Genomic DNA, 14,388 nt, shown 5'->3' on the forward strand with positions numbered 1-14,388 from the left:
GCTAATGACCAGCCCGGCCAAAACCAACCAATACCAATTCCCATAATTATCCATTCCACCGACTGATCGACCACATTTCCTCGTAAACTACTCCGGGGGAGTCCAGGACCAATAGAGATCCCCCCCCCCGCAATCCGCCATCGCCCTTTCCACCAACTTCGAGGACCTCCCTCCCCCGCCTTACTGCTATGACAAAAAATTAACATTCACTATTTAACGTAAAACATAAACACCGTTTACAAACTTAACAACTCAAATCCCGATTTCGGAAAATAAGGGACGGTGGGTGGGAGCTTCGCTTGCTGGCAGACCGCAGGTAATTAAGTGCTCCAGCCGAATGCTGACTTGTCCTTTGGCGGTTTTCCAATAACTGCCCTGCAGTCTCTCAGCCCAAAGCTCCTTCACTCCGCCCTTCTGGGTCCCTCCCCCTCACCAATTCAAAAAACTCCCCGCAGCCCACTTAACCCTGCAATGCCCATTAACCCCCTGTGGCCCTGATTTTGCATGTGACCCCGTCATGGCGGCCTCCCCTGATGGCCCGAGGGGCCAGTACGGCCTTTCTTGACGTATGGGGTACACTTGACTCACCAGCGCCTGTGATACTATCCCCTTATTCCCAAATTCTTATCCATACGACCCCCACCCTATAGTAACATCAGTTGTAACACCCAAAAATGACATTACACCTGTTTTGGATTAAATGGCCACAGCAGCCTTTTATTAACAAACAATTACAAAATTAAATAAAAACCCAAACTAGGAAGAGGTGGTCCTCGAAGCCACAAATTAAGGATTTTCAATGTTCCTATTATAGATATTCCTTTTGGCCTCCAGGCTTAGTCTTACCCCCAGCCGCAAAGCACCAGCTCGGAGGCAGCTAATGACCAGCCCGGCCAAAACCAACCAATACCAATTCCCATAATTATCCATTCCACCGACTGATCGACCACATTTCCTCGTAAACTACTCCGGGGGAGTTTAGGACCAATAGAGATCCCCCCCCTGCAATCCGCTATCGCCTTTTCAACCAATTTCGAGGACCTCCCTCCCCCGCCACCAACATAAATGTTCTGACACCTCAAACATTTATGTCCCTCCGAACTCTGAGGCCGGTTTCAATGCCCTCTTCGATGGCCAAACACCACATGTCCGTCCTACCGCATTTAAGTGAACCCAGTCTGACCTCCAATATTCCCCTTTTCCCGATTCTAAATTAACGTGCCGTACAACCACAGCTCCATTTCATGACATGAAGTGCGAAATTGCGCTGTTCACTTTGATTCTTGCCTCATTTATTCCTCCCACCGACCTTGCCCCCAGACACACTTTTCGAGGAACAATGTCAGACCACACCACCATCAACTTTAGGAACGACGCCCACAACCGCAGCATGTCAAATTTTATGTCCTTTATCAGCTCCCGGCATGGCCTTTTCCCCAAATCGCTCCCGCCCAAGTGAACCACCACCAAATCCGGGGCTCGACCTAAGCGTACGAATCGGTGAAATTCCTGCAAGAATTGACTCCAGACCATCCCGCGCTTCCCGATCCATCGCAACGTCGCAGAATCTCTCTGGAACCCCAGCTGACGCCCATACGGCCGAACTTCTGCCCATAGCGCCGCCCAGAACACCAATGAATGGCCTAAAGTCCAGACCAAACGAGATGTACCGCCTGAAATAAATAACAAAAACCGTAAGTAAGAAAAACTTTCACAAAGCCTATGAAAACTAATCCACTAAATTCGGGCGGATGTAGGATCTGAATCTAATCGATTCCCATCGACCAATTCTCTTAACCATTTCTTCACCTAAACCTCTTCTTGCCGCCTCCGTCGCCGCACCAATCCTAAATGAGTGTCCACTGTAATACGTAGGTGAAACACCCCCAGCTGCCAAACACCGTTTGAACACCGCGATAAACTGGAATCACGATAAGAAAGACCCATCTTCGTGTATCAAAAAGGGGTTGGATAATGCACCACCATGTCTAATGAAATTATTCGCGCACAACACTGGACACATGATGGAACCCGGAACCGCAAACAAGGTTATTTTGCAACCCTTACCGCAGACATCGGTCTTAGAGGACCTCAGTAATATCTCGACTCTGTTGCCAAACACATTAATATCTTCCCTCCGTACTCCCCTTCTTCAATTTGGAGGGGCTAACCAATTCCCCAAGGCGAAAAGCACCAAAAAAGGCTAAAGCGAATGCTACTCTGAAAAGGTCAATCTCCCATTGTGATACACAAACCGTCAAGAACTGTGCGCCTAAAACCAACAACACCTCGTACGAAACCGGGCGTCTTAAATCCTGAACTTTCCAAACCTTTCTCCATCCTTTTACCGCTTGACCCACCAAAAACGATTTTGTGACATCTTTTGAACCACGGGCCTTACAACCAAAAGCTAACCCTGCTAGCAGCTTGTTCAACTTAGAAACAGAACAACCTTTTTCTTTTAGGTGACCGATCAACAAAAGCAATCTGGGTTCATCTTGTAAACGCTCCCCTAAACAACCTTTCCACTCCTCCCAAATGCCCCATGCATGATCATATTGCTTCCAGGACCTATCGGATAAGAAGTTCACCAATAAACCCTCTAAAGCCCGCCAGGAAGATTCCACAAATCCGCTGGACACTCCATGCCTGTTGAGTCCGCTTGAGGCACCAGCTCTCGAAAACGGTCCTCCTGGAGATGAGAAAGAGCGACATCAGCTGAGTTACACTCCATTGACCTGACTTCGGCCACAATCCACAAGTTATACGATAAACCCAAGAAAACCAGACGTTGCAAAATTTTAACCACTAACGGGGAATCCGCTGACAATGAATTCATCACCCTCGCCTCGCTTTCTGACCTGCATGGAAAACGTATCTTTTTGTTCATGATAACCTTGCCCCATAACGACAAGGCCACCAAAATGGGAAACAGGTACGTCAACACCCGATTCGCTGTCCAACCTTGCTCCTTCCAAAATTCAGGCCATTCCGCCAACAACCAAGCTCCCTGAAAAAACAATCCGAAACCGCGTCCGTCTACCACTGCGACAAAAAGACCCAAAGCATCCGCGTCTATCACCGGTTCAATCCAAATGGACTTACCATTGTAATCCTCCAAATTCTTGCCCAAACTGCCAGATCATCCCGTAACTCTTTTCTCAATCTAATAAAATGAACGAGAGATTTTACACCTGCTGTTGACAGTGATAGCCTCCTGCAAAATGCTCGGCCCATCGGCATGATCCAACAAGCGAAGTTCTACTTGCCCAACAACGACTGCACTTCACGTAATCTCAGTTTCTTCGCCCTGTGCGCCTTAAACACTTCATCTCGCAGTGCGCCAACTTTCTCCTCTGGTAATCTGCAAACCATTTCCATCGTGTCAATTTCAATATCTAAAAAACTTAAAACAGTAACTGGGCCCACTGTCTTATCTGCCGCTAATGGGACCCCAAAACTTTTAGCAATCTTCTCCATTGAATGCAATAATATTGAACAGTCTGCAGTCTGAGCCGCCCCTATGAACAAGAAATCATCAAAATAGTGTATACATGTATTTAAACCTGACACGTCTTTTATCACCCATTCCAAAAAAGTGCTGAATGTTTCAAAATACGCACAAGATAGGGAGCACCCCATGGGAAGACAGCGGTCGACAAAATAACCTCCATTCCAATAACAACCCGACAAATGCATACTATCAGGATGGACAGGTAACAGCCTGAACGCTGCTTCAATATCCGTCTTTGCTAACTTGGCACCTTGTCCGCACACCCGCACCTAATGCATGGCTGCATCAAAAGAAGTATACACCACTGAGCACAATTCCGGATCAATGCCATCATTTACAGATGACCCCCTGGGAAATGACAGATGATGTATCATCTTAAATTTATTGGGTTCCTTCTTAGGGACTATACCTAATGGCGATACCCTTAAGTTCCGCAAAGGAGGACAAGCAAACGGACCTGCCATCATACCCAAACTGACTTCCTTCTCTAACTTTTCTGACACAACCTCAGGAAATTGCCACGCCGACTTTAAATTTTTCTTAGACAAATTTACTTTACACTCCATTGACCTGACTTATCTTTGCTGAATTGGCAGCTAAGCAGGAGAAGCCAGAAAGTGATCCAACACTTCCCAAGAAACATTGACAACTGGCAAGGACTAATGAATCCTGCACACCTAAATATCCCAGTCAGAACTGCAATCAGCAGAAACACCTGGCCAGGACTGCGACTCAGAGACAACTGCATTCCCACACACAACCACTGGAGGGAACCCAAAAGCAGAATTCACAACAGTACCCCCCCCCCCTTGAGGAGGGGTCACTGAACCCTCACTAGGGCCCCCAGGACGATCAGGATGAGCCAGATGAAAGGCACGGACCAAATCAGCAGCATGGACATCAGAGGCAAAAACCCAAGAATTATCCTCCTGGCCATAACCCTTCCATTTGACAAGGTACTGAAGCCTCCACCTCGAAAAATGAGAATCCAAAATCTTCTCAAAGACTTACTCCAACTCTCCATCAACCAACACAGGGGCTGGAGGATCAACAGAGGGAACAACGGGCACCACATATTTCCGCAATAAAGATCTATGGAAGACATTATGGATAGCAAAAGAGGCCGGAAGCGCCAAACAAAAAGACACCGGATTAATAATCTCAGATATCTTATAAGGACCAATAAACCGAGGCTTAAACTTAGGGGAAGAAACCTTCATAGGAACATGACGGGAAGACAACCAGACCAGATCCCCAACCCGAAGCCGGGAACAACACACCGACGACGGTTAGCAGAATGTTGAGCCTCCTCCTGAGACAACACCAAATTGTCCACCACATGAGCCCAAATCTGCTGCAACCTGTCAACCACAGAATCCACACCAGGACAGTCAGAAGGATCAACCTGCCCAGAGAAAAAAACGAGGATGAAAACCAAAATTACAAAAGAAAGGCGAAACCAAAGTAGCCGAACTAGCCCGATTATTAAGGGCAAACTCGGCCAATGGCAAGAAGGCCACCCAATCATCCTGATCAGCAGACACAAAGCATCTCAAATAATTCTCCAAAGTCTGATTAGTTCGCTCGGTCTGGCCATTTGTCTGAGGATGAAATGCAGAAGAAATAGACAAATCAATGCCCAGCCTAGCACAAAAGGCCCGCCAAAACCTAGAAACAAACTGGGAACCTCTGTCGGACACAATATTCTCCGGAATACCATGCAAACGAACCACATGCTGAAAAAACAACGGAACCAAATCTGAAGAGGAAGGCAATTTAGGCAAAGGCACCAAATGAACCATCTTAGAGAACCGGTCACAAACAACCCAGATAACAGACATCTTCTGGGAGACCGGAAGATCAGAAATAAAATCCATTGAAATATGCGTCCAGGGCCTCTCAGGGACTGGCAATGGTAAAAGCAACCCACTAGCATGGGAACAACAAGGCTTGGCCTGCGCACAAGTCCCACAGGACTGCAAAAAAGAACGCACATCACGCGACAAAGAAGGCCACCAAAAGGACCTACCAACCAAGTCTCTGGTACCAAAAATGCCAGGATGACCAGCCAACATGGAACAGTGAACCTCAGAAATCACTCTACTAGTCCATCTGTCAGGAACAAACAGTTTCCCCACAGGACAGCGGTCAATTTTGTCAGCCTGAAATTCCTGAAGAACCCATCATAAATCAGGGGAAATGGCAGAAAGGACCACCCCTTCTTTCAGAATACCGACCAGTTCTAAGTCTCAGGAGAATCAGGCAATAAACTCCTAGAGAGGGCATCAGCCTTAATATTCTTAGAAGCCAGAAGGTACGAGACCACAAAATCAAAACGGGAAAAAAACAAGGACCATCGAGCCTGTCTAGGATTCAGCCGTTTGGCAGACTCGAGGTAAATCAGATTCTTATGATCCGTCAAGACCACAATACGGTGCTTAGCTCCCTCAAGCCAATGTCGCCACTCCTCAAACGCCCACTTCATAGCCAACAACTCCCGATTGCCGACATCATAATTGCGTTCAGCAGGCGAAAACTTATGGGAAAAGAAGGCATACGGTATCATTAAGGAACCAACAGAATCCCTCTGAGACAAAACGGCCCCTGCCCCAATCTCAGAAGCGTCAACCTCAACTTGAAACGGAAGAGAAACATCCGGTTGGCGCAACACCGGAGCAGAAGTAAATCGACGCTTAAGCTCCTGAAAGGCAGAGACAGCCGCAGAGGAACAATTCGCCACATCAGCGCCATTCTTCGTCAAATCGGTCAAGGGTTTAACCACGCTGGAAAAATTAGCAATGAAACGGCGATAAAAATGAGCAAAACCCAAAAATTTCTAAAAACTCTTCACGGATGTGGGCTGAATCCAATCATGAATGGCCTGAACCTTAACCGGATCCATCTCTATAGACGAGGGAGAAAAAATGAAGCCCAAAAAAGAAACCTTCTGCACCCCAAAGAGACACTTAGACCCTTTCACAAACAAAGCATTGTCACGAAGGATCTGAAATACCATCCTGACCTGTTGCACATGAGACTCCCAATCATCGGAAAAAATCAAAATATCGTCCAAATATACAATCAAGAATTTATCAAGATAAGTCCGGAAGATATCATGCATGAAGGACTGAAAAACAGATGGAGCATTAGAGAGTCCGAATGGCATCACAAGGTATTCAAAATGGCTTTCGGGCGTGTAAAATGCAAATTATGCAACACCAGAAATCGACAATCTTCCTGATGGGCTGGCGCCATGCGCATGGTCACCTGTGTCCAAAACTGGGGCTTATTTTTAGCCAAGGGTGTAGCATCAATGCCCCTTAAAGGAATAGGGTTCTGCAAAGGCTGCAAGGGAAAACCACAACGCTTGGCAAACTCAAAGTCCATTAAGTTCAAGGCGGCGCCTGAATCCACAAACGCCATGACAGAAAATGATGACAATGAGCAGATCAAGGACACAGATAACAAAAATTTAGGTTGTACAGTACTGATGGTAATTGAACTGGCGATCCTCTTTGTCCGCTTAGGGCAGACAGAAATGACATGAGAAGCGTCGCCACAATAATAACACAACCTATTCTGACGCCTGAAATCTTGTCGTTCCATTCTAGACAGAATCCTATCACACTGCATTGGCTCAGGAATTTGCTCTGAGGATAACGCCACAGCGCGCACAGTTCTGCGCTCCCGCAAGCGCCGGTCAATCTGAATGGCCAGAGACATAGAATCACTCAGACCGGAAGGCATGGGAAACCCCACCATAACATCTTTAACGGATTCAGATAGACCCTTTCTGAAAATTGCCGCCAAAGCATCATTATTCCATTTAGTCAACACCGACCATTTTCTGAATTTCTGACAATACAATTCTGCCGCCTCTTGACCCTGAGACAGGGCCAACAAGGTCTTCTCACCTTGATCCACAGAATTAGGTTCATCATATAACAATCCCAAAGCCTGAAAAAAGGAGTCTACATCAAGAAAAGCCAGATTCCCAGATTCCAGGGAAAATGCCCAATCCTGCGGGTTGCCACGCAGCAGGGAGATGACGATTTTAACCTGCTGAATGGAATCACCGGAGGATCGAGGTCTCAAAGCAAAAAACAGTTTACAGTTGTTTTTAAAACTCAAAAATTTGGACCTGTCACCAAAAAACAATTCAGGAATAGGAATCTTCGGTTCTAAAGCAAGAGTCTGAACAATATAATCAGAAATACCCTGTACCCTAGCAGCAAGCTGGTCTACACGAGAAGCTAATTCCTGAACATTCATGCTAGCACAAGGCTCTTCAGCCACCCAGAGATAAAGAGGGAGGAGAAGACAAAGTAGACTGAAGAAAAAAAAATGGCTCAAGACCTTTCTTCCCTTCTTCTGAGATGCATTTAACTCATTTTTGGCCAGTTGTACTGTTATGATCAGGTGACCTTGGAGCAGCATGAAAACTTTCACTGGAGTAGGTGGTAACTATACTGACCGCAAACCCTGATCTTAACACCGCAACTAGAAGTAGCCGTGGGGTGTGCCTAACAAAACCTAGACACCTCGACACAGCCGGAGGACTAAATACCCCTATAGATGGAAATAGGAATTCTACCTTGCCTCAGAGCAGAACCCCAAAGAATAGACAGCCCCCCGCAAACAATGACTGTGTGTAGTAGAGGAAAAGACACACGCAGGCAGGAAAAAGGATTTAGCAAATGAGGCCACAATAGCTAAATAGGAAAGGATATTACAGGATACTGAGCGGTCAGTATTAAAAATCCTTCCAAAAATATCCACAGCAGAAAATACAAAACTCCATCATCTAACTAAAGATGGGGAGCGTATATCTGCAACTCCAGAGAATCCAACAAGACTGAGAAAACACTGACACAGTCTAAGCTGGACAAGACAAAAACAAATGAATAGCACAGAATATAAGCACACTGCATGTGTGCCAAGAAAAAGAAACAGACACTTATCTTTGCTGAATTGGCAGCTAAGCAGGAGAAGCCAGAAAGTGATCCAACACTTCCCAAGAAACATTGACAACTGGCAAGGACTAATGAATCCTGCACACCTAAATATCCCAGTCAGAACTGCAATCAGCAGAAACACCTGGCCAGGACTGCGACTCAGAGACAACTGCATTCCCACCTACAACCACTGGGGGGAACCCAAAAGCAGAATTCACAACATCACCCTTTCCTTACCCGCCTTGCGCAGGCGTGTACTACGGAGGACAGAGAATGAACTTCAATCCAATATTGCAGCCAGCATACAGCCAGCGGGTAAGGAAAGGGTGAATCAAACACTCGAAAACCCGCCCCTATGGATAAAAATTGTTCCCTCCAAATTCAGGTGACAGAGTCCCTTTAATTGTTTACAAGCCCTAGCCGGCGCGTTTGCGCACAGTACACAATACCCTGTTGAGTAAAATCACAAGAGAGGCCCCCTCTTTCCCTCTGCTCACCGGGCCAGATACAGCAGTAAGGGCAGTAATGCCCTGATGGTGACCTCAAGAAAAAAAGCCACAAGCAAGGAGTGATAGGGTAAGAGGTAAGCTTTTCTTTTGCATCCTATGATATGATTTGGAGGGTGCCATGAGGACCCCTCCCATCTGCATCTTAGCTATCAAATTCATACAGTTTTGCTCACCATTTGTGTTTTATTCTAAGTCATTCACACAATGTTTTGTACTAATAAATTATGGGATGAGAAGTCAGTTTCTTGCTCTTTTACCTGCAGAGATTATTAGATGGTCTGCATGCATAGAGCTTGTTAGACCTTGCACAATGTATTGCTACATCTGACAGAGCATACACTTTGGTATTAGGCATGACCTTAATGGAACTTTGGAAGTTTAGAACAAGCTCAGGCAATTGTCAACATTTTCAGAATTATAGTATTTTCAGCTCACTATAGAATGTTCCTTCCCTTCCCTGGAGTGTCAATATTACAAAAAACCCAAGTACTTTAAACTTTGATGTATTGTGGGCGTATATAAGCCTACAGTAGCTAATTATTGCTTAATACAGGTTTTATAGATTCTAACCCTATTGAATGCGGAGAAGTGATTTATACACCTGTATAGCAAGATCTGTGAGCGAGTAGTAGTAAGATCGAGTAGACGTAGCACAGAGAGGAGATGGCGGAGTTTATCTCCTTTTTTTTTTCCAATGTATTTTTATTGGGTGCAACATTCATTGTTTGCCTTTTCATCTTGGACTTTATGAAGAGGAGGAAGAATGGATCACACTTTCCCCCAGGTCCAAGAGGTCTTCCATTTCTTGGTAACATTCTGCAGGTAGACTTCAGAAATCCTACAGTAACATTTAATCAGGTACAGTATGTGCTATTATTGGACAGATACAAATATCATGCAGACTTCAATACAGAGAATATATAATATAAAACACTACCTGTAACTAAAATACAAATGTAAATGAAATTCTAAGTATTGGCACTGCAGGCTCAGAACATCAAATTAGTTGTATCCATGCCTGACAAATCTCATTGTATGTTTTATCATTGAACTTTTAATGAAGTGATTTTTCTATAATGTTGGAGTTTGGATATATCTAAGGATGATATGCTGAGCCTGGAGTGCCTGTATTTGGAATTTTACTTACTCATGTGTTGTTTCTGGAACTCTATTTGGAAGTTTACCAGGAACAAAACTGGATACGCTATGAGCGATCAAATTCTATCCTATATCTGCAAAACCTAAAAAGTTGAGCCTTCGTCACATTTTGCCGAGATGTCGAAATAATGGATTAAATGTATTTCATAAAAAATTGGATTCCCCATTAAAATTCTAAGTGGAAACATCTGTCCTGAAATAACTAACTGCAGACTGCCCCATTTAACAATTCCTAGTGTCCTACATAGTGACCCTGGCTCCCAACCTGATTTTTTGTAACAAAAACCAAAGGCAACTTAAGGCTAGGGCTGCATGGCTACATTGGCCGTGACACAGGTAGTAGTAACGAAAATCTTTGTGTAGCAGCAACATCACAGCGTATGATAAGTGAATGGGGAGGTTGAAAGAAAAAAAACGACCCTGTTGGAATTTTAAAACTTTCTTGTCATGCTTGCATTACCCCAGGAGCTGAAATGTGTCCATGTTCAGTTGTAATGTGCTGTGATCTAGCAGCTACACATAGCAATGTTTGACAGTTCAAGTCACAGCCCCAACCTGATTATGAACAGATTGTAAAACCAAAATGAATGAATCATGAAGATTTATAAGGGTAATATGTCTAGAGTTTAAAATACAGATATCAGGAATTATTATGAACTGTAAAATGATCATTATAATATTCTGTACAAGCTCCTCCAGCTTCATGAAAAACGAAAATCACATTGCAGTGGCAGATTATTAGGGATGAGCGAGAACTGAAAGGCAAAGGTGCTCGTTGCTCAAAACGAGCCATTCCTAATAGTCGCATGTTCATTTCGAGTAACAAGTTTAATGGGAGTCAATGTGAAAGCTGAGCTTTTTTTCGGCAGACCCTACAAAGAAAGGGGGCAATGAAAATGTTGGAATGGCTGGAAAAAGTGCTAAAAGGAAGGAGAACAACATGGGGAAGACCCCTGGAAGCATCTCTGACTGCCAGATTGCTGCTGAGAACAATGGTGTCTTACTTTTACTCCACTTTAACCCCTTCATGACATTCGCTGTACCAGTACTGCTCTGCGGGAGGTGCATTTGTGACCAGAGCAATACTAGTACCGTGCCGTGATCGCCGCAGTCTCATGCTGAGCACCGCGGCGATTGCATGTCGGTATCAAATTTATGTGACAGCTAACACCCCGCAGCAATGCTCACTACTAGTGCTAGCACCAATCGTGGGCATTTAACCCCTCTGATGCCGCTGTCAGCAGTGACAGCGGCATAGAGAAGCATTGCGCAGGGAGGGGGCTCCCTGCGCGCTTCCCTCAGAACGACATGATGAGATCGCATTGTTCTGATGGTCTCCATGGAGACCCCCGGCACCAAGATGGTCGCAGGGTCGTTCTAGGTCCTGCAGGGAGGTGGCTTGTAAGCGCCTGCTCTCAGCAGGCGCTGGCATGCCTCCTTCCCTGCCTGTCAGTTCGCTGATCTGACACTGTGCTGTGCAAAGTGTCAGATCAGCGATCTGCTGTAATAAAGTAATGTTCCATACTGGGACAATGTAATAAAGTTTTTAAAAAAATATTGTAAAGTGTAAAAATATAAAAAAAAAAAAAATCCCTAAATAAAAAAAAAGAAATAAATATTTTTAAATAAATACATTTATTTGTGTCAATAAAAAAAACAATAAAAGTACACATATTTGGTATCGCCGCGTCCGTAACGACCTGCTCTATCAAACAGTCCCACTAGTTAACTCCTAGATAAATAATTTATCATCATACCGCCGAACAAAAAGAGAAATAAAACGTGATCGAAAAGACAGATGTAAATAGAAATGGTACCACTGTATACGTCATCTTCTTCCGCAAAAAACAAGCCACCATACAGCTCAATCAGCAGAAAGATAAAAAAGTTATAGCTCTCTGAATAAAGCGATGCAAAAACAATTACCGTATTTTTTCTTTAAAATAGTTTTTATTGTGTAAAAGCGCCAAAACATAAAAAAATATAAATGAGGTATCGCTGTAATCGTACTGACCCGAAGAATAAAACTGCCTTACCAATTTTACCACACGTGGAACAGTATAAAAAACAAAAAGCATTTCCTGAATTGCTTGTTTTTGTTGATTCTGTCTCCCAAAAATCGGAATAGAAAGCGATCAAAAAATGTCATGTGCCCGAAAATCATACCAATAGAAACATCAGCTCTAGTGATGAGCGAGTGTGCTCGGGTGACCTCTGAGTATTTATGACTGCTCGGAGATTTAGTTTTCATCCCGACAGCTGAATAATTTACAGCTACTAGCCTGCTTGATTACATGTGGGGATTCCCTAGCAACCAGGTAACCCGCAAATGTAGTTAGGCTGGCTACTAGCTGTAAATCATTCAGCTGCCATGATGAAAACTAAATCTCCAAGCAGTCATAAATACTTGGAGGTCACCCGAGCAAACGAGTGCACTTGCTTAGGCCGGTTTCACACGTCAGTGGCTCTGGTACGTGAGGTGACAGTTTCCTCACGTACCGGAACCACTGGCACACGTAGACACATTGAAATCAATGCATCTGTGCAGATGTCATTGATTTTTTTGCGGACCGTGTCTCCGTGTGCCAAACACGGAGACATGTCAGTGTTCGTGGGAGCGCACGGATTACACGGACCCATTAAAGTCAATGGGTCCGTGTAAAACACGTACCGCACATGGACATTGTCCGTGTGCAGTCTGTGTGCCGTGCAGGAGACAGCGCTACAGTATAGGGGTGGAGCCGCATATTCATTTCTGTAATGGGCAGCCCCACGTGACCGCTCATACAGTAGAAGGTGCGGCCAGGACAGGAAGCAGCGCCAGCGAGGGAGCCGGGTGAGTGTTTTAATAACAGCGGGCGGGCGCACAGGGGGTGGGAGGGGGCTGGGGACATGGATCTTTATTATAAACACGAGAAACAAAAAAAAAAAAGGATTATTCATATCTTCTCTACAGCAAACGCTGCTGCAGAGAAGATATGAATGGCAGCTTCAGCACAAGATGCAGGGGACAGCGCTTATATCTTGCGCTGTCTCCTGCACGGTGCGTGTGGTACCCAGTCGGCACACGGGCGGCACACGTGTGCCGCCTGTGTGCCACACTGATGTGCCACAGAAATGCACGGTCACACGGACACGGATAATTCCGGTACCGATTTTTCTGGTACCGGAATTCTCTGGACGTGTGGGACTGCCCTTATCACTAGTCAGTTCATCCCACAAAAAACAAGCCCTCGCATGACTCTGTTTGATAAAATATGAAAAAATTATAGCTCTCAAAATATGGTGACGCAAAAACTAGTTTTCGCAATAAAAAGCGTCTTTTGGTGTGTGACAGCAGCCAAACATAAAAACCCAATATAAAACTGGTATCTCTGTAATCGCATCGACCCGAAGAATAAAGTTGCCTAATGACTTATACCGCCAGAGTAGCGGCATAAAAGAGAAATAAAACCAATTCTTAACATGCTGTGGATTTTTTCATTCTGCCTCCCAAAGATTGCAGTAAGGCTCAGCGCACATTTATCCTGTGCTGAGCGCTTACATCAGGGTTTCCATGTAAATCTCTTAAATACGTGATTCACACAGAACCTCTGGCTGATAATTCCCTATAATGAGGCAGATGGAGGCACTGTGAACACCGTCTGACTTGTGATCCAGCGGTGTTCGTCTTTTTAGGATTGCATAAAAGTGCCGTCACCAGTTTTATGCACTTTTTAAAAGAAGGACACTGCGGAACAGAGGCCACTTGGAGTCCAGAGTAACTTTGCTGCCTTGCTATAGTGAATGGATTCATCGGGGGTTTCATCTGAATCACGCCACTCAGAGATTTAGATGGAAACCCCAAAGTTACTATTTTGGGGGGGACCACCTCGCATTTGAAGTGACTTTGAGTGGTCTATATGACAGAAAATACCCCAAAATGACATCATTCAAAAAAGTTCACCCCTCAAGGTGCTCAAAACCACATTCAAAAAGTTTATTAACCCTTCAGGTGCTTCACATGAATTAACTGAATATGGAAGTAAAAAATAAACATTTACTATCTTTCCCCTAGATCTATTTTTTTTTTACTTTCGCAACTATAACAGGAGAAAATGTACCATTCAATTTGTTGTTTAATTTCCCCTGAGCATGCCAATACTATATGTGGGGGAAATGTTTCTTAACATTTTGTTTCTTGTAAAACTGCCAATAACAGTGAGTAGCTTAACCATCTGAGAAAATAAAGAACCTCATCCACAACTACCGC

The 14,388-nt window shown here is 44.6% G+C and overlaps 1 protein-coding gene across 4 annotated transcripts in view; it reads left to right on the forward strand.

Annotated features, from left to right (window-relative positions):
- The first annotated feature begins 9,545 nt into the window (after positions 1–9,545).
- LOC138647787 (cytochrome P450 2D15-like) overlaps positions 9,546–14,388 on the forward strand; it is a 338,963-nt gene continuing 334,120 nt past the window's right edge. For 2 of the 4 annotated variants that reach the window (XM_069737046.1, XM_069737048.1), the window contains exon 1: positions 9,546–9,836. In XM_069737046.1, the coding sequence (XP_069593147.1) occupies positions 9,642–9,836 (195 nt within the window). In that variant the 5' untranslated portion in view covers positions 9,546–9,641. The remainder of the gene's footprint in view (positions 9,837–14,388) is intronic. The other 2 variants (XM_069737045.1, XM_069737047.1) reach the window with 2 other exon arrangements.

This window comes from Ranitomeya imitator, chromosome 8 (genome assembly GCF_032444005.1).
Source record: "Ranitomeya imitator isolate aRanImi1 chromosome 8, aRanImi1.pri, whole genome shotgun sequence".
In the NCBI taxonomy this organism is placed as follows: domain Eukaryota; kingdom Metazoa; phylum Chordata; class Amphibia; order Anura; family Dendrobatidae; genus Ranitomeya; species Ranitomeya imitator.